Source organism: Saimiri boliviensis, chromosome 15 (genome assembly GCF_048565385.1).
Source record: "Saimiri boliviensis isolate mSaiBol1 chromosome 15, mSaiBol1.pri, whole genome shotgun sequence".
Lineage (NCBI taxonomy): Eukaryota > Metazoa > Chordata > Mammalia > Primates > Cebidae > Saimiri > Saimiri boliviensis.
The window spans coordinates 21,027,669-21,047,780 of NC_133463.1; the positions used below are offsets into that span (position 1 = coordinate 21,027,669).

The window sequence follows — 20,112 nt, forward strand, 5'->3', positions numbered from 1 at the left end:
CTTGCTTGTAATATCTGATTAAAACATGCAATCCTCTTGATTGTTTTTTGAGGGATCTAGGATGTTTTTATGGTCTTTAGTCATCAGAAGACAGTGATTTTTCCTCCTCACGTGCATTATGCCTTCAATAATGAATTAGAGTCTTGGAAAAATTATGATTTATCTTTTGAAACTTTATATCTCTTTTGTGCTAAAGCCAAGAGTAAGTAATTGGAATCCTTTTTACAAGCTTCCTTTTTCTCTGAATGAAGTAGGAGATCAAATACATATTGCATCAGAACTGAATCTCAGGGGAAAATTTAGGTCTTTTCATTCTTGATTGAGGGCCTGGGAAAAACAGAAGTGGGCTTCAGCAAACCTTTGGGGCATGACTATTCAGGCTTACTGCTGTCCTCCCCAGGTAAATGTAGAAAGCAAACATTGAGAATGAAAAACGGGAAGTCTTCAGTTACATTTTGATTGGAGGTTGATGGAAAACCTGAAAGCAAACTGATTAGAAGCGGAAGATTTATGCAATTGGTTTTGAAACATATTTGGTTTTGTGTGGTTAGTTCTGAGTTGAAAACAACAACAACAAAAAATAGGAAAGCTGGCAATCATTGACCAAGTTTTGACCACTTGGGGCTGATTGATGCAGAGGCTATAGTTTGCTTTCCCCAGTGGGTATGGCAGACATTGTGAGTCAGTGGTCTGTGGTCACATGTGCTCTGCTCACTCTCTGTATATTCAGTCTCTTATCATTTTGTCTCTTGTAAATCTTCATATGTAATTTGTGTCCAACTACCTCTAGAAATAATTTGAAAAATATAATTGATACATGAAGTTAGATTTTTGCAAAGGGGAAATAAATTGTTTTGCTTAACAAACTAATGGCAGATACCTGAAAACATGAACTTTTCTCCTCAATTCCACTAGAGTTAATTTTTTTCTCTGTAATTGTTTGTGTTGTTACAGAGGATCTTAATGATTTAAGAATGGAGGGAGTAACAACCCTGGTACCTTCTGGGAGCAAATTTAACCAAGGCCGTCCTACTTACCCTGCTGAGCCTCAGGCCAAGGTCACACTGAACATCTGTTCAAGGTGTGCCAGGTAAAAGACATAATAGGTATAGTATATATAAACATGATCTTGATTTTTAAAATCTAAGATTTGGATGCAAAGACTGTACTCTTCTGTGTTAAGAACATCTTTTCCTTCCAGTGATCTTTTGTGCTAACATTGGCTAGGGAGTTAGTTATGCAGTTTATCCTGTGCCCAGTACCACTCAGACCAACAATGAATCAAAGACTTTATATTGTCTTCACTTCACAGCTTGAGACCATTTATGTTCTCTGTCTCTGAATTTCATTTGCTGTCCACCATTCTGTTCTCTTTCAAAGAAATTTTAAGGGCTCTGTACATTCAAAGCCACTTTTAAAGCACCTGCATAGAGGAAGAGTTTGGCCAGGTACAGTTTAAGATCTGATATTATTGACCTCTTAACCTGCCCCTCATCCTGTTCAACTCCTGGAAAGAATTTAATCAGCTTGATGCTTTTCAGTTTTGGCAGCTGGAAGCAATCTTTGCATATATTGTATGTGGCCAAAGAAGTAGCTTGTAGTTACTGCCAAGTCAGCTCCCAGTGCTGGTCTAGCAGAAACTCACCAAATAGCTAGAATTCATTCTTTCATAGGAACTAAATCTCATTTGCAAAGAGGCTTTTAAGCCTGTTTAAATGATAAAACAAGCTTTCTAACCCTTATGTAAATGGTCCAGATTAGCAAGAGCAGTGTACTGGCGGGCCAATTTTATCTCCTTTTCTTTATGTCTAGCTGTTCTATTGTGCTGTTTGAGAGGAGATTAGCTGCTTGGATATAGGGACGGAGGAAGACTGCAGGAAAACCAAATCAGATTTTTGTAGCTCTCTCTCTTTTGCTTTACTCCTTTGGAAGTTTTATTTTAATTTTCACAGGCTTAGAAAAATGGAAAGGACCGCTCTTAGAAAATCAGGAGATGTTATTCTAGGCCATCAAGATAAATGGCGTAACATAGTGAAAACAGCAATGGAAACATTGCTTCAGACAGGTAATATTTGATGGATTGACTTTTTAGTAGGACTGTGAAGAAAACTTCTTATATGTATGTGATAATATGTAAGCATTCTGAGTGGACACAGTCATCTGTGGAAGAGTTATTTGACACTTTGTTTTAAACTTTGTAGCATAGTTGTACATTTACATTTTGACTGGAGAGGGGTTGATGCTTGGTTTTTCATGTCATTTGTAGGAGACTGGGATATGAGGTGGTGGTTTTTCCAAAAGGCAAAGTTTATAAAAAAGTGTTTTTCTAATCTATTGGGGATCTGAACTGCAAAAGGACCAAGCACCTTCATAGCCCTAAATTATCATTCAGCTTCTCAGTTATAGACTGTAAATCACAAACATCCTGCATTTAAAGTCAGAACATAACACAATTTTTCAACAAATATTCAACTGAATAATAATTGGTGGCATGTATTACATTCTTGCTATAAACCATATACTATTCTAAACACACTAAATGTGTAAACTGATTTAATTTGCAGATAATCCTCAGAATTAATTATTATTACTATTCCCATATTATAAATAAGAAAATGGAGGCACGTACTGATTGAATAATGTGTCCAGAGTAATACAACCAATAGGTGGAAAACCACAGTTTGAAACTCGAGGCAGCATAGGTTGACAGTCTGCCTACTAGTCATTCTGCTTTATTGGTAAGTACCAAGCTATTGTCTAAAAGTGAAGATGAAGGCCTAAAATAGATAAAAACAATGATATATAAAGAGATTGAGGTGTTTGAAATGATGAAAGTTCATGACTGTTTCAATGGAGAATAATGCATTGTTGTACTTTCAAAAGCAAAGGAGAAATACGTTGATTCAGATAAATGTGATAAACATAGGGAAGATTCCAGACTGTTGATTTTAGAGCAGCTACTATGGCTAGAATTTAAAGAAAAAAAACCCAAGTATTGTTTGTCAAGAACTACAAAGAATCTGAGATTTTATTGCATTTACAACTTTATATGTTAGTCTACTACTGTTTTATGCATACTAGGAAATGTCATGAAACTCCTGGGTCAGAGACCAAGGACTTGACTTTAAAGCAATAATAATAACCAGTATATTAGCATCTTTGCTGGTTTCCTGAGCCACAGTTCTCGCAGAGTAACACAAATAGTGCAAAAGATTATATTACATAAAAGGAACCTGAGCTTAGAAAATGTGACTATTCTATAACAGACCATTAGCATTTCTGTGTGTTGCTCCAGGGAGGGCCTCCACATGTATCCTCCAAGGCTGTGTACTAGATCAGCAATCCTCAACCATTGTGGCACCAGGAACTGGTTTTATGGAAGACAATATTTCCATGGATGGTTGATAGGGTGGTTTTGAGATAGAACTGTTCTACTCCAGATCATCAGGTATCAGTTTTTCATAAGGAGCATGCAACCTAGATCCCTTCATGCATGGTTCATAATAGGGTTCATGCTCCTGTGCGAATCTACGGCTGCTCTGACAGGAGGTAGAGCTCAGGTGGTAATGCTCCCTTGCCCACTGCTAACCTCCCACTGTGCCAGGAGGTTCCTAACAGGCCACAGACCAGTACCAGTTCATGGCCCGGGGGTTGGGGACCCCATGCTATACAAATATTCTTGAACAGATGATCTGAAAAAAAAAAGGCTGTTAATGTCTTTAAATATGAGAGACACATGGAGAACTGTCTCATGGTGCTACTTTGGGTAGATTACTTTTGTAATACATTGATGTGATTATCAAAGCTTTCCATCATCAATTCTCCAACAGCAATCCATGTCACTGCCCTACCTCTCTTTTTGCAAGTAAGTCATTTAAAATTGTAAGAATTATACTTTCTAAGCAGGGCTGAGCAATTATCAGAGGTAGAAGTCATAAACTGAAGCACAATGGTGAATGTCTGGTTGTATCAGGTGCCCACATAATATTTTGAAATATCACTTGATTAGTGTCTTAGTCTTTTTGGGATGCTATAAAATACCATACAGAAATATCATAAATTGTGTCTTATAAATGACAAGTATTTATGTCTCCCAGTTCTGGAGACTGAGAAGTCCAAGATCAAGGTGCTGGCTGACTCGGTGTCTGGGGAGGAACCTGCTTCCTCATAGATGGCTGTCTTCTTATAGTGTCCTCACATGGCAGCAGGGTGAGCTAGCTTTCTGGGGTCTCCTTTATAAGGGCACTAATTCCATTCATGAGGGTTCCACCCTTGTGACCTGATCACCTGCCAAAGTCCCCACCTCCTTATATTACCACACAAGGGGTTACATTTCAACATATGAATTTGGGAGGGAACACAAACTTTCAAGCCATACCAGTTAGTTACCAATTTCACATTTAAAAAAGGATATCTGTCTTCACTTAAAAATTAGTACATCTGATAACCTGGGTCTATACTCTGGAAGGATTTCACAGTAGTAGATTCCTCCTGCTCTAGACCTGGAGGCCAGCAGTCATGCTCCAGTACACTCTAGTCTGTCTGGTTAGAGTCATTCATTTATACTACCTGTCTGAAGTCTAGAGGCTTTTGTTTGTAACCTCTGAATTGTAGGAATACCATGTAAAGGAGTAAAGACTCTCCCTTTACCTTATAAGCATTTGATAAGTGGATCTATGAAATAAACTCACAACAGGCAGTTTAACAGGAGAAAAGGTCTACAGATTTATTATAAGCTATGCGGCATCACAGGAAAGAAAAGTGAATACCTAAAAACCTAGTAAGATTTAGGAGCTTATATACCCTCTTCATATGGGAGAGGGTATGGGGAATGTAGGCAACTTAGAGGAGAGGAAATGATTTTGGGGGAAAGAAGAGGTCTTTGGGATAATTGATGATAGCTTGTGAGAAAGTTTATCTGGGCATGGTGTCAACTCCTAGTCTCCCTCTCCTGTGATAAAAGTTCATCTTCCTTGGTTAATGAAACTCCCAGGGAGGTGATTGATGGTAATGATGAGGTTCCTTTTGGAGAATCTTTCTTTAGACAGATGAGAGAAGTTCAGCATTTGCTGTTTTCTTTCTAAGTGCCTTCAGCTTGAAGTAATCAATATACCAAAACAGCATATTTTTGGGTGACACATTCTAAACTCCTTCGGGTAGAACTTCAGGGAGAAGCAATGAATCAGGTCTGGAAGAATGCAGGTGAAGGAGGTTCAAGGCCAGTGGGAGAAGGATCTGGTGCCAGAAGATACAGATTCCTGTCTGTACAGGGTACCAGTGTCTCAGGGTGTCAGGTTATGGACAGGAGTTTAAGGCAAGAAGCCTGCAGCCTTTAGAGACAAGAAATCCCTCAGAATGCAGACAGAGTGAGCCAGTCAGAAATTCAGTGCTGCAGATCAGACCAACATGGAGAAAAATGACTGCTTCATTTAGAGAACTGTGCCCATCCCCAATGCTTTCTTTGTGGGCCCCTGTATTTTGTGGGGAAGGGACAGATGAGAGAAGAATTCAGAATTCATAGAGCAAAACCAGACATCGGATTTTAGCCTTGGAATCAGGATTTAATTCCAAATATTGAGGGATTGGAGACAGTGTGGTGCAGATGAGTAAGAAAATTTACGATAATTAATGTTAAATTATATCACTTTACTTACCAATGCCTTTCAAGAGTTTATACAAAGGTAGACTAGAAAGACAATCTGCTTTGAGTGTGATAAAAGAGATCTGACATCCACAGTAAACTACCTGGTATGCCATTTTAAGGAAAGTTCAGAAAATCTCTTTGTTTAACTGTGAAACGGAGTTCATATAGCCTTGGAGATAATTTCCAAGGGTGACTGGGAAGGCTGGATGGGATAATTACTGTGTAAATACTTGAGTAGTTTAAAATGCTTTTTTTTTCCTCATCTTTTTGAGAAGCTCACATTACATTGCTAAGATATTGAGTAAAAAGGGGCCTCATTTTCCTGACGTTGAGTCTTTTCTCTCTGCCTAAGACTTCTGACTGGTCAGGGAAGAAATCTCTGGTCCATCTTTCAGGATTTCTGTGTTCTATGAAACAGTGTAAAGTGGCAATGTTTTTGTTTGTTGCTGTTTCTTAGAGTTTCAAGGTCAAGAAATCATTTTCTCACAGAACTAGGGAGGTAAAATGTAATAAATGAGCTTAATGGTTATGTTGTGATCTTGAAATAATACTATAATACTAAGATATTATCAACCGTCTTGATATAGAATCAATAAGACTCAAGTGATGTTGTGGGTTTCTGCAAAGAGCCCATCAATGACCAAGTTAATATAAAAAGTGGAGTCCATTCTTCAGATTTTCATTTTCCTTAATCTTTTTTTCAAATATTCCCCTGCTTGTAAACTACTCATAGGGTTACAGAGGCTCAGATCATTCTAACCCAAATATGGTACTTTGTCATGTTGGGTACTTTGAACTGAAGGAGACTGGAAGGACCTCAGAAGCAAGGTCTCTCTGACCTTCTTTTCTCTGCCTGCCTTCTGCCACTTTTTCTCGCTTGAAGCAAGACATAGAAACCAGAATTCCTCTTCCTGAGTCTTTGGGCCTTTATTTCTGGAGGCTCCCGTGTCACATAAAACTTTAGTTAAATACATTTGTTATGCTTTTCTTTTGTTAGTCTTTTGCTATAGGAGGGTCATCTGTGACCCTTATGAAGAGTGAGGAAAGGTATCAAATCTGTCTACCCCTACTGTCACAGTGTCTGAAAGTGAGTTTGCATATAGTATATCCAGAACCTTATTGCTCTTATCAAGCAATAAGAGCAATAATTTTAAGTTAAATAAATTTTAAATATAATTTAATTAAAATAATTTAATGTGTTTTTAAAAATAATAATAATTGTACATATTGTGTATTTATAGGGTATAATACAATACTTTGTTATATTTTTATTTTATGGAAGGATTAAATCAAGCTAGTTAATAAATCCATCACTAATCATGCTTATTTTTTTGTGATAAAATACTTAAAATCTACTTTTTTAGTAATTGAAATATATAATGCATTGTTATTTGTTATAGTCACCATTTTGTGCAATAGATCACTGAAACATATGTATTCCTTTTGTCTAACTAAAATTCTGTACATTTTGACCAACATATTCCCTTTCTTCATTAGTCCTCTTCTCCTGAGCCTCTGGTAACTACCATTCCATTCTTTACTTCAATGAGTTTGATTTTTTTAGATTTCAAATATAGGTGAGATTGTGCAGTATTGTCTTTCTGTGCCTGACTTATTTAATTCAGTATAATGTCTTCCAGGTTCATCCTTATTGCTGCAAATAACGAAATTTTCTTCTTATTAATGGCTGAATAGTATTTCATTATGTATGTATACCACATTTTGTTTATGCATTGATTCAATGATGGACATCTGCAGTGATTCCATAACTTAGCTACTGTAAATAATGCTACAATGAACTTGGGAATACAGATATCACTGTGACATGCTAATTTTAATTCTAAAGCTTCTGTACAACAAAGGGAACACTGAATAAAGCCAATCCACAGACTGGGAGAAAATATTTTTAAACCACATTCTGATAAGGGGCTAATACCCAAAACATATAAGGAACTCCAACAACTTAATAACTAGAAAAGAAAGAACCCAGTTTAAAAATGGGCAAAGGATTGAAATCAACATTTCTCAGAAAAAGACACAAAGGGCCAAAAGATAACCTGAAAAATGCTAATCATCACTAATCATCAGGGAAATTTAAAACCACAAAGCAGTATTGCCTCACACCTGTTGGAATGGCTGTTATCAAAAAGATAAAGGAGAAAAGATAACAAGTACCAGTGAGTGTGTAGAGAAAAGGAAACAATTGTGCACTGTTGGTGGAAAAATAAATTAATATAGCCATTATTGAAAAGTGTGGAGTTTCTGCAAGAAAGTAAAAAAAAAAAAAAAATTACTGTATGTTCCAGCAATCCCACTTCTGGGTATATACTTAAAGGAATTGAAATCATTATGCCAAAGAGATATCTGCAAAGAATTTTTCTCATTCAGGACCTGATTGGAAGATGTGATTAGTAACGGGGCTGACACATTGTACTGGGAAAAACTGAGGGATTTGAGAGATACACAACCAGTGGAGGAACTTCTACTTTTCCAGGCATCAGGGAAAGAGAAATTCCGGCTACATTAAACAGGTCTGTAGAGTGTTCTGTGCCAAAAAAGCAATTAAAGGAACAAGAATGTAAAACAAGTTTGTTGATTAGCATAGTTATAAGAAATAAAGAAAAATATAAGTTTTTTTCATAAATATTTTACATGAGGTTAAAAAGTACAAAATAGCTTGTGTTTTTAAGCTGGAAATTATCCTGTAAATAGCCTATCACTTGACAGCCTTAGTCTGCTGTGAACATTGCTGCAATTTGTATAATTTAAACAGAGAAATGACATTATTTGGCAAGTGAGAAAGTGCATGGCTAATAGATAACTCATCATCAAGATATATAAAGAATCTAATCCAGGACATCTTATTTTCCCCCTTAGATCATGAGTGAAATAAGCCTCTATAAAACAGCAATTTTGAGTAAATAGAGCATTGGCTATATAGGATATAATAGTGGTTCTTGTAAGTGGCGAGTTTATTTCTTATAAGGTAGTTGTTTAAAAAAGTCAATGAGTGTCCAGGCTGGACTTACAGAAGATTCCACAAATACAGTTACATATCCTTGAATTATATAGGCAAAAGAAGTTGCATTTCTTGCCTAAGAGTCATAGTACACAGTAAGTCATATCAAAAAAGTAAAGTGTTGGTAGGTCAATAAGTCAAATTATCGGTAATTATCAGCAGAACTTTCATGACTTAAAAAAATTGTAATTTGCAAAATTGTGAGCTTTGCATTAAAATTCTCTATTGAATGTCTTGAATTTTGTTTTAATATAACAGTTAAGATACCATCAACTAGCAGAGAACTGCTGATACCAAGGCATTAATGACTATTTAAATGAAGTTTATAAGCCGTTTTTCTGGAAAGACCACCCACTAATTCTGTCTACCCACTGCCATTCTCAGGAGTTAAATCTTGTTTTTGTGGACTCATGCCAGGGCATTCCGGGTGGTAAGATGCTATTTGCTTTTGATGGTGCAAGTGTTTGCATTCCTTCATGCTTAACATCAATAGTGCACAAAAAAGGGAGCTGAAAGCCATTTTAAAAGAAATTGGATTATAGAGAACATACAATGATACTGGCTCTGAAACTACAGCATGAGAATTCCAGAAGAAATTTGTTCCTAAATAGCTTTTTGTTTTTTAACTGATTTGTCTCATGTAATTCAAACGAAGATTGTTCTTCATTTCTCCTAAATATCATGGGATTAAAATATTGACTCTAGTTATATGTGGATTTGATAAAGCAAAAGTACATCACTGTTGGTGATAGAATGCTGATAAAAAGATGAATGTCAGGTCTTAGGAATGTGAACTCATTTCAAATCGTCTAGATTATTTATTAGTTGACTTGAGAAAACCTATGTAAATGATCATATATTTGGTTTCATTTTGTTTATTTTTTTTCTTTTTTACTCTTAACTATTTTATACATTTATATTCAGCAACTTCCCATGGGAAGAAACGGTGAGCAAAACAGACATGAAAGAAAATGGATAAGGATGAAAATGGATAGCTATCACTTGTTTAAATTTTGAAGTTTTTCATAAAGCTGACCTCCTAGGCCTAGAGGCGAAAGGGATTCCATTTGAGTCACGTATACAATTGTAACCGTGTGTTTCAGGTTTTTGGCTCCCCTGCCCAGGAATGGGGGAAGAGGCCTTGGAGGTGCAGTGGGCTTGTTCCAGTAAATATCAGACCCAAAGGGTTTTGCAGAAAAGCGATTTATAAGGCAGAGAAGAGAAAGAGAAACAGAGAGCAAGTGAGCTCCCACGCTGCCGTGGGAGGGGATCCCAGAGAGGGAAAATCTGCACAGGTGAGGGGCTAGGGGTCTTTCAATCTGGGAGTTAGTCCTGCCCCATTGAAGTTCTTGTCCCATAAGAGTTCCTTCAAACTTCCACTGGAGTGATTGATTTTTTGACTTTGACATCCAATTGGTTGTTTGGCCCACAGTCCTCCCATAGCTTTTCACGGGCCTTTTAAACAAAAGAAGCTCACCTGGGCAGTCTACCTTTCCGATTGCATGTGCGAAAGTTAGACAAAGACCTCTATGCTTCCGGATGGGGACGTGAAAGAAGGCAGGTCAGGTGGGTCTGTGAAACCACGCCCCTTGTGGACCCGGGAAGATAAGTTAACACATTCCCTTACAATGCACCATCTACTGCCATGTTTCAAGTGACAGAAACATTTAATTTGAATCCAAATGCATTTATCCAGCACTACTCTGTGTCAGATACTGTGATATGCTTTAGAAATAAAAATGAGCACTTTTGCCTTCTAGGAACTTACTTGTATTTCAGCTAGAATGAGACATGCAAACAAGTACGTGCAACGCACAATGTCAGATGATGATTGTGCCCTGGGAGAAACTAAAGCCTGTTAGAATGGCTACGTCATCCCGGATGTGACTGGTTGCAATTTTATGTGGGCTGTTGCTCTGGAAAAAAGCCTCACCTTCAGAAATATTGGTATACTGCTTCCATTGTTCATTCAAGATCTGCATGAAAAAAGACATGAGAATAGCAAATGCCAGCCAGAAACCGGGGGCCACATCAATTTCATTTTCTTGTGCATTTGCTTTTAAGTCAATGCAAGATTCTCTTTAACCCCACTCCTTCTAGTAGCTGCTTTGTGATTTGTAGGGCAGGGAGGGCCTTGTATGCACATGTGTGCACACTCACGCACACAATATCAAAGCCTTTCTTCTTATATGACAAACAGCTGGTGCTTCCAAGCAAGTGATATCAGTGTTGAAATCTCAGCTTGACCACTGTACAACCTACAGGAAAAAAACAAACAAACAAACAAAAAACCTCTGTAGACTTCAATATTCTATATGAACATGGGGATGATAATTTTTGCCTGTGGAGTTGCAGTGAAATGGAGTGGTTACCTCAGTTTTTAGCATAGAATCTACTCTGAAAAAAAAAAGTCTACTTCAGGAGAAAAAACTGGCCATATACATCTCAAAATAAGTCAAATATACATTTAAATCCAGAGAAGTCACACTATGTACTAGAAAAAAAAAAAAAGAAATATTAAATTGAAGGTCTGTGAAACAGTCATAAGGGCTGTTCAAGTGAGTAAAATATTAAGACTAATTCTGATTGAGTTTTACCTGAATAAACAGAGGAACTTTTGAAGTGGTGTCATTTGTCTGAGGTGATACCGGAGGTCTGTTGTCCCATGGCCACAGAAAACTAGGACATGGACACACCAGAGTGAGGATCAGAGCAGATGTTTAACAGGCAAAAGAAAAGAAGAGAGGGATGCAGAGAGGGGTCCTGGAGAAAATGCATTGCCAGTTCCTTGGGGAAATGCAGAGATTTTATAAATGAGTTTGAGGGGATGGTTTCTGATTTACATAGGGCACAAAAGATTGGTCAGACCCAGGTGTGCTATTTGCATAGAGCAAGAAGAAGCTGGCCACCCCACCCTAACTTTTATCATGCAGGTGGTTTCTCTACCTGGCCGGCATCATGTTGTCTAGTTCTTTACTATATATGTGGTGACAAAGAAAAGGGAACCTCCATGTTGAACATACCTGGCTTTCAGGTAGCCCTTTTCTATTGGCACAGCTGCCTGCATTCACTGGTGTGAGCTTCCAGCTTGCTTACCTATGTTTGCAGCTCAATTTTACAGCTGCTTTTTGTTTGAAAATAAATGATTTGGGGGATGCGTTTTGTTAAAAGGAAAGCCTTGCTGAGGACTCCTTTTATCCTCACTATCTGCCTAAATAATTCTTTCTAGCTCCTGTATCACCTTGATTATAGAGATGGTGATTTTCTTATCATTCCTCTTTCTATGGATGTACAATCTACATGTTTACTCTATCTACCTATTCATCCATCCATCGATTTCATAAACCCCTTTCCCAAGACTGTGATGTAAAGGAAATGGATGATGTGAGAGACAGGGAAAGGTGATCTTCCTAGTCACAGTAGCCGCCTCAAACATCAGCAAGAAAAGCCTGTTTATGAATCCCTCAGGGTTTCCAATTTATACCAGCAGAGCTGAAGATATGTTTTTGCTTCTCCATGTAGTTAATCAAGTCTTTGCTGTGATCTTCATTCAGGGTAACCTCCTTTTCCAGGATTTTGGAACTTTAGAGAATATCTGTGATATGTGGAAGAGAAATTTAGGAAAAGCCAAAGGCCATCCAGAGAGTAAGTATCCTAAAATTAGGGCATGAAAACAGTACACTGGCAGCTACGAAAAAGAACAAAATCTTCTTCATCCTTTGCAGCAGTATGGACGAGCTGGAGGCTATTATTCTAAGTTTAAGAACTAAGAGATAGAAAATAAAATACCACATGTTCTACTTATAAGTGGGAGCTAAACAATGGGTACACATGGACATAATGATGGAAACAATAGACAATGGGACTCCAAAAGCAGGGAGGTTGGAAGGGGGGTGAAGGTTGAAAAATTATCTATTGGTTTCAATGGTCACCATTTCAATGATGAGTACACTAGAAGCCAAAACCCCACTAGTATGCAATATATCTGTGTAACAAACCTGTACATGGACCCCTGAATCTAAAATAAATTAGTATATTGTCTGGAGAGAGTCTATGCACTCAATTTTCAGGTAGGGGAAGAGTCTTAGCCTTCCAGTGGGTGCCGAGGACTGACTTCCCTGCATTGTAATAGACTCACACAAAAAATGAGAAGTAACCATATTGTAAAATCAAGGAACCAATGAAATTGTTGTTGCTCCCTCACACTTCCTTTACTCAATACGTCCTTGAGTGAGATGCAGCACAAAGGAAAGGAAGGTGAGCCAGTACTCCATACCTATTCATTTGTTAGTTGATTGACATTTGGCCATGTTGATACCTTCTTTGGAGAAGTAGCTATTTCAATTCCTTACTCACTTTTAATTTGGGCTATTGTCTCTTAATTACTGAGTTGTAAGAATTATTTATATATTACGTATCTAGACCCTTATCAGGTACATGGTTTGCAAATATTTTCTCTCATTCGGAGGCTTTTCACTTCTTTAATTGTGTCTTTTGAAGCAAAAACCTTTTTCATTTTGATCAAGTCTGACAACTTATCTGTGTTTTCTGCTGTCAGTTAGGCATGTGGTGTCATATCTAAGAAACTATTGCTTAATTCAAGTTCCCAAATATTTATGCCTATGTGATCTTCTAAGAGTTTTGTAATTTTACCACTTATATTCAATTCTATGATCTATTTTGACTTAATTTTTTGTCTATGATGTGAGACAGGGATCCATTTTCATTATTTTGCATGATATCCAGTTGTTCTAGCACTATTTGTTGAAAAGATTATTCCTTCTGCCTTGAATTGTCTTGGTACCCCTTTATGAAACCATGTTTACCTTAAACTGTTTTCTAGTATAATAAATTTCTGCTTATCTTATGCCTTACAGTGCCAAACTTGAAATTAGCCATTTCTCCAAGGATCCGTGGTTCCTGTTAGCAAAAATGTATAGTAGAGAATAAAATCTGCTTATTAAGGTGCATTGTGGGAATGGCATTGCTTTTTGGCTACTTTAGTGAAAAAGATTAGGGCAAACATACTTTATTAATAAATATGTATTTAAGGCGTTGTTTTATATTGATATTTCCACTCCAATTATAACATTTTGATGTTCCCATTTAAGTTCTTGGTTCTATAATAGAAAATTCTTTTTTTACACTAACGATCTTTATTTCTGACAAAATACAATTATTTATTTTCAAGTCAAGAAAATATGTAACAAGTAATATATAAGATATCCCAAGATTCTTAGTGCAGTTTAAGCTTACTAAAATTTAAAACTGGATTAAGACTTTTGGGATAGCTTACAGAAAATTATGCAAACAATAAAACTCCTGAATTAATTTTTAAAGTCCTATGTGGTTACTTTTGTTTTTAGATTACATTGATTTCACCAGTGATTTGCAGCCAAGTTACTCGTTTTAGAGTTTATAGAGTCATTCACAATACCTTACTCTGTACAGCGATATAATGTCTATACTTATCCGGCAAATAATCAGTTCCACTGTTTCAGTTTACCTTCAATTTGAGACCAATGCTAATTTACATTCTAATATCCTAAAAGCATCTCCTTTTAGCCACTGTCTTCATCTGTTTGCCTGCTATAAAAAATGTACTACAGACTGGTGGCTTATAAACAATAGAAATTTATTTCTCATAGCTCTAGAGGCTGGAAGGCTGAGATCAGGGTGCCAGCATGGTTCTGGTGAGGACCTTCTTCCAGGCTGGAGAATGCAAACTTCTTGTTGTGTCCTCATATGGTGGAAAGAGCTAGCTGGCTCTCTGGCCTCTTCTTGCAGAAGCTCTAATTGCATTCATGAGGGATCTACCCTCATGGCCTACGTACCTTCCAAAAGCCCACCTCCAAATATCATCACATTAGAGATTAGATTTCAACATAAGAATTCAGGTGGACACACACACAATGGGCTGACACATATATTTAGTCTGTAATAGCTGCTAATCTTCTCCTGGTGCATATTGCCAACTACTGAAAGAAGGGTCCAATTTTAAATAGAAATGATCAAAAAATACTTTAAAATTATATATTATGGTTTTATTTCACCACCACCTGGTCCAACCACAATGTTTAATACATATTTATATGACAAGAACATATATATAACTTTGGGATAAAACAATTCTGCATTATATTATTATTTATACTATTATTAATTCCTAACAATTTTGAATTAAGATACCTGCATTTGTTCAGTGCAGCTGAAATTCATGCCCTTATACAAGAGGTGTAAGGAAGCTTGCTTATCCACGCTTCCATGTGAGGACACACAGAGGCACTTTCTGTAAGGCACAGGCCTTCACTGGACACCATATCTGCTGCCACCTTGATTTAGACCTCCCAGCCTACAGAACTGTGAGAAATAAATTTCTGTTGTTGATAAATTACCCAGTCTAAGATATTTTGTTATAGGGCAGCCTGAATGGGCTAAGACAGTTTTATCAGTACTTTTGAATGAAAAGCAATTGCTTCTTACATTTTTCAGGTTCATTTTTTATCTTTTACTACCTTCCACCCTTGTTCACTTTCTCTTTGTTACATACTTTCCTTTTCCAGATAAAAGGGTAACAGCATATTTATTGATTCATTTGTATCTAATTCAGGGCCTCAACATTATGGAATCCATGTATGATCTTCAAAATTTATAATTTTATTGCTTTATTTGATCTACAAATACATCATTTATAATCAAATATATTGATTTACCTACATAGTACTTAATCTAATTCATTTTCAATTTTATTTGAGCACTGTATATGAAATATAGCTATTTTTTCCATGGGAGTATAAAAAGGAAATACCTCAACTTCTCCATGATCTCTATATTTTAAGACAAATAACAAGGGCAAAACAAAATATATTGAAGTACGTGAAGTTTTGCTTTATTTTGTAAAGAAAATATAAATTCAAGTATCTTTTTTTCTTTTAAGACAAAGTTTCTCTCTTGTTGCCCAGGCTCTGGAGAGCAGTGGCACAATCTCGCTCACTGCAACCTTCACCTCCCAGTTCAAGCAATTCTTCTGCCTCAGCCTCCCAAGTAGCTGGGATTACAGGCGTGTGCCACCATGCCTGGCTAATTTTGTATTTTTAGTAGAGATGGGGTTTCTTCATGTTGGTCAACCTGGTCTCGAACTCCTGACCTCAAGTGATCCACCTGCCTCGACCTCCCAAAGTGCTGGGATTACAGGTGTGTACCACAGCACCTGGCCAAAGTCAAGTATTTTAATGTCAATAAAGAATATTTTGAAACTAGAATAAAATTCCATTTTTGAAAGATAATCAGAAAATGTGTCCGTTATAATACCTTTAGTGCATATCTGAAAAATTTACATAGAAAAATTTTCCAAGTATATGATTTCCAGATTGTCTGGATTTCCTGGAAGCTTTAACAAAAACCACTAGTGCTTATTTACATTCAGTATCCATTTTGTTGCAATATGTGTCATTGAAAACTTACATTTTACATCGTATTTTATATAATATGGATATAGCTTTAGATGTAATTAGGTATTTACATAGTCTGCAAATTAGCTTTGGATTTAATTTTAGTGCAGAAATCTAAACTCTTACAATAATCAAATGACAGGCCCACATTCTCAGTATTACATTCAGTAATAGCTATACCAGCTACTAAAAGGTAAACCACATAATTATTTTTTTAAATTAAAATAAGGCAATAAATCTTTCAGTTTTCGTATAAAATATTAATTGTTTCCCATTGTGAGTTAGAAGCATTTAATACAAAATCTTTGATTTTGTATAAAGAAGTTCCCTGACTTACAATAGTTCAACTTGCCATTTTTAAATTTTAGAATGGTGTGAAAGCCACACACATTCAGTAGAAACTGTACTTTGAAATTTTCTTTGTTCTTTTTTTTGTTTTGTTTTGTTTTGAGACAAAGTCTCGTTCTGCCACTCAGGCTGGAGTGCAGTGGCACGATCTCAGCTCACTGCAACCTCCACCTCCCAGATCCAAGAGATTCTCCTGCCTCAGCCTCCTGAGTAGCTGGGATTACAGGCATGTGCCACCACGCCCAGCTAATTTTTGTATTTTTAGTAGAGACAAGGTTTCATCTCCATGTTGGTCAGTCTGGCCTCAAACTCCTGACCTCGTGATCTGTCTGCCTCAGCCTCCCAAAGTGCTGGGATTACAGGTGTGAGCCACAGTACCCAGCCTAAATTTTGATTTTTTCTGTAGGCTAGAGGTTTATGGTACAATGATGTTCTCTTGCAATACTGGGCAGTGGCAGCAAGCTGCAGCTCTCTGTCAGCCACACAGGTGTTCTGAGCACATTTAAGATAGGTGAGGCTAAGCTTGTTCAAGAGGTTAGGTATATTAAATGCATTTTTGACATATATTTTCCATTAATTATGGGTTAATAGGCAGATAAGTTGAGAAGCATATGTATGTGGGATGGGGGAAAACCTGCAACAACAATAGCAAGATTAAAAGCTCCGTGTATGAATTCTAAGGAGGATGGTACTAACCCTATTTCCATCTTTCTAGAATATCGGCACTGGTAATTATGCTGAGTATCCAGCCTTAGGCCCCTAAAATTAAGGTGTAAACTGCTTTTCAATTCCTTGGCCTGTGACTATTTCTTATTAACCTAAAGTTAAATTGTTCTTTTGGAGCTTAAAAATTCTAGGAGTAAAATATTATTGGCTTGAGAAATTTTATTCAGACAGAACCACGTTGAAGGGCTTGTGCCTGGTGATTCCAGCCCAGCCACCAGGGCCTAGAACGGGTGCTGCAGGCACAGCCTGAGAAACCACAGTACTACATCTACTGCAGGTGCTAAAGATTTCCTCACACTCCCAGTGCATCTGCTCTGACTGGTGGTTTCTATTAACCTACGAAGATTGACTTATTGGTGAGGGCAGCTGCAAAACTCTGAAAACAACTTAGAAAAATTGATCTGACTTGATCATGATGGATGAGCTTTTTGATGTGCTGTTGGATTCAGTTTGCCAGTATTTTAGTGAATATTTTTGCATCAATGTTGATCATGGATATTGGCCTGAAATTTTCTTTTTTAGTTGCGTCTCTGCCTCGTTTTGGTATCAGGATGATGTTGGTCTCATAAAATGAGTTAGGGAGGATTCTCCTCTTTTTATATTGTTTGGAATAGTTTCAGAAGGAATGGTACCAGCTCCCCTTTGTACGTCTGGTAGAATTTAGCTGTGAACCTGTCCTCCAACAGGGAGAGAAACTTTTAATTTTTGTACCCTCCTTTTGGCTTGGCCTGGGGAGAAAAGACTCTGTGGGAATGTGGTGAGAAGAGACAATGAGTGGAAAATGCTGGACAGCTGGCCACACTGGGCCCTTAACTCCTGAGACTGCCCTGGGGCATGGGCAGCTACCAGGGCTCATTCCCACCCCGTGTAACCATTGGATGCAGCATGCATATGCTGCAGACATGGGAAGCAGATGGCAGACTCTGCAGCTGTGCCATTTGTTCTTAGCTGACTAACAGAGACCTGGTGCTCTATTTGTTTTCAGAAAAGTCTGAAGACAGGAAGGCTTGGAAATGAAAGTGAAAGAGGTTTCTTTTTGGGTCTGCATTTTACTCACCTTTCCTTAAGTCCTTAGTTCAGCTAGGTCCAGGTTCTTGTCTCACTTCTAGGAAGATTAGACATGGATTCACACAAAGAGTGAATGGAGTAGAATTTATTAAGTGAAAGGAAAGCTCTTAGCAAAGACAGGAGTCCTAAAAGCAGGTTGCTAGTTACCCCTTACCAGTTGAATACCAGGGCTTTTATATATAAGCTGATGGGACTGGGTTCTCTATTTGTATAAGGTGCAAATTCCTGGTGGCTCTACCCCGTTCCCCTAGTGCTCATGCAAGCCTTTCGTCTGCTGTGGTCATGTTCAGGCAAGCCCCTTGGACAAGTTCCCTTATCTGCACAAAACATCTGGTATAAGCACTTTTGGGGCAGTGGGAGGTTCTCTGGGGACCTTTTCCTTACTGTCTGCCTAAAGCAAGCTGGCTAACAACTTTCAATGTGAGGGGCTTAGGATACACCACCCAAAAATATGACTGTAGAAGAAAAAAGACTATTATAGGAGAGAAGGAAGACTTTCTCTCCACCCGCTAAAGGCTTAATAATTGAGTCTATGATATAAACTGACAGTGAAATATTAACAGGAGAAAAACTGTGTTAAATATATATATATATATATATATGCCTGGGAGTCCCACAAAATATGAAATTCAAAGAAGAGCCAAATGATTGAAGTTTTCTTTCTTTCTTTTTTTTTTTTTTTTTTTTTTTTTTGAGGTGGAGTCTCACTTTGTTGCCCAGATTGAAGTGCAGTAGCGCAATCTTGGCTCACTGAAACCTCTGCCTCCTGGGTTTAGGCAATTCTCTTGCTTCAGCCTCCCAAATAGCTTGGATTACAGGCACCTGCCACCAGCTAATTTTGTATTTTTATTAGAGATGGGGCTTCACCTTGTTGGCCAGGCTGGTTTGAAGGACTGAAGTTATTATAACATGCTAAGCTGCAGAAAGAAATAGGACTTGGGGCTTTGGTGGCAAAGTGGCAACAGTTTGTGGGAGGGTGCTGGGAGGAAAGGCACAGCAAACAAAGGTTGTTTTGTTATGTAGATAAAAAGTCTGTCAGGTAATAATAGTTGTCTAGGAGCAGCCCTCAGAAGAATAGGTGATGCTGTTGACAATATGTATGTCAACCTTTAGTCTCTTCTCCTGTGATATAGTCTTTCCTAGTTGACATGAGTCCTGGAAAGGGGGTACAAGACATTGAATTCCTTTAGAAAGTGATTTGGTTTGGCTGTGTCTCCACCCAAATCTCACCTTGAATTATAATAATCCCCAGGTGTCAAGGGCCAGGCCAGATGGAGATAATTAAATCATGGTGGCAGTTTCCCCCATACTGTTCTCATGATAGTAAATAAGTCTCAGAACATCTGATGGTTTTATAAACCGGAGTTCCCCCGCGCAAGCTCTCTTGCCCGCTGCCGTGTGAGATGTGTCTTTCTTCCTTGTCATCTTCCACCACGATTGTGAGGCCTCCCCAGCCACGCGGAACTGTGAGTAAATTTAACCTCTTCTTTAAATTACAAATTACCCAATCTCAGGTATGTCTTTATTAGCAGCATGAGAACAGTTGATACGGGAGAAAATCTAACTTTCGGCAGATAAGAGAACTTCATAGGAATCCCCTTTTCTTCACTTTTGGGGAGACAGTGGAGCAAGAGTCAGAAGGACGAGAGATCAGAGGACCTTGGTGCGTTTTTAGTTCCGAGCACTCATCACGACAAAGCACCACATTTTGGAGTACCGTTTTCTGAGTCTTAACAGTAGGCCACCAAAATATGCCTCTTGGCATAGAGATTATTTTGAGCTGATTGTTTTGACAAAGTCTACAATTTGAGTTCTGAAAAGTGTAGAAGTTACCCTTTTTGATTGAAATATTCATT

At 37.7% G+C, this 20,112-nt stretch overlaps 1 protein-coding gene across 4 annotated transcripts in view; it reads left to right on the top strand.

The window, feature by feature from the left end:
- C15H8orf34 (chromosome 15 C8orf34 homolog) overlaps positions 1-20,112 on the top strand; it is a 448,873-nt gene that overhangs the window by 285,046 nt on the left and 143,715 nt on the right. For all 4 annotated transcript variants that reach the window (XM_074386744.1, XM_003942901.4, XM_074386742.1 and 1 more), the window contains one exon: positions 955-1,090. In XM_074386744.1, the coding sequence (XP_074242845.1) occupies positions 955-1,090 (136 nt within the window). The remainder of the gene's footprint in view (positions 1-954; positions 1,091-20,112) is intronic.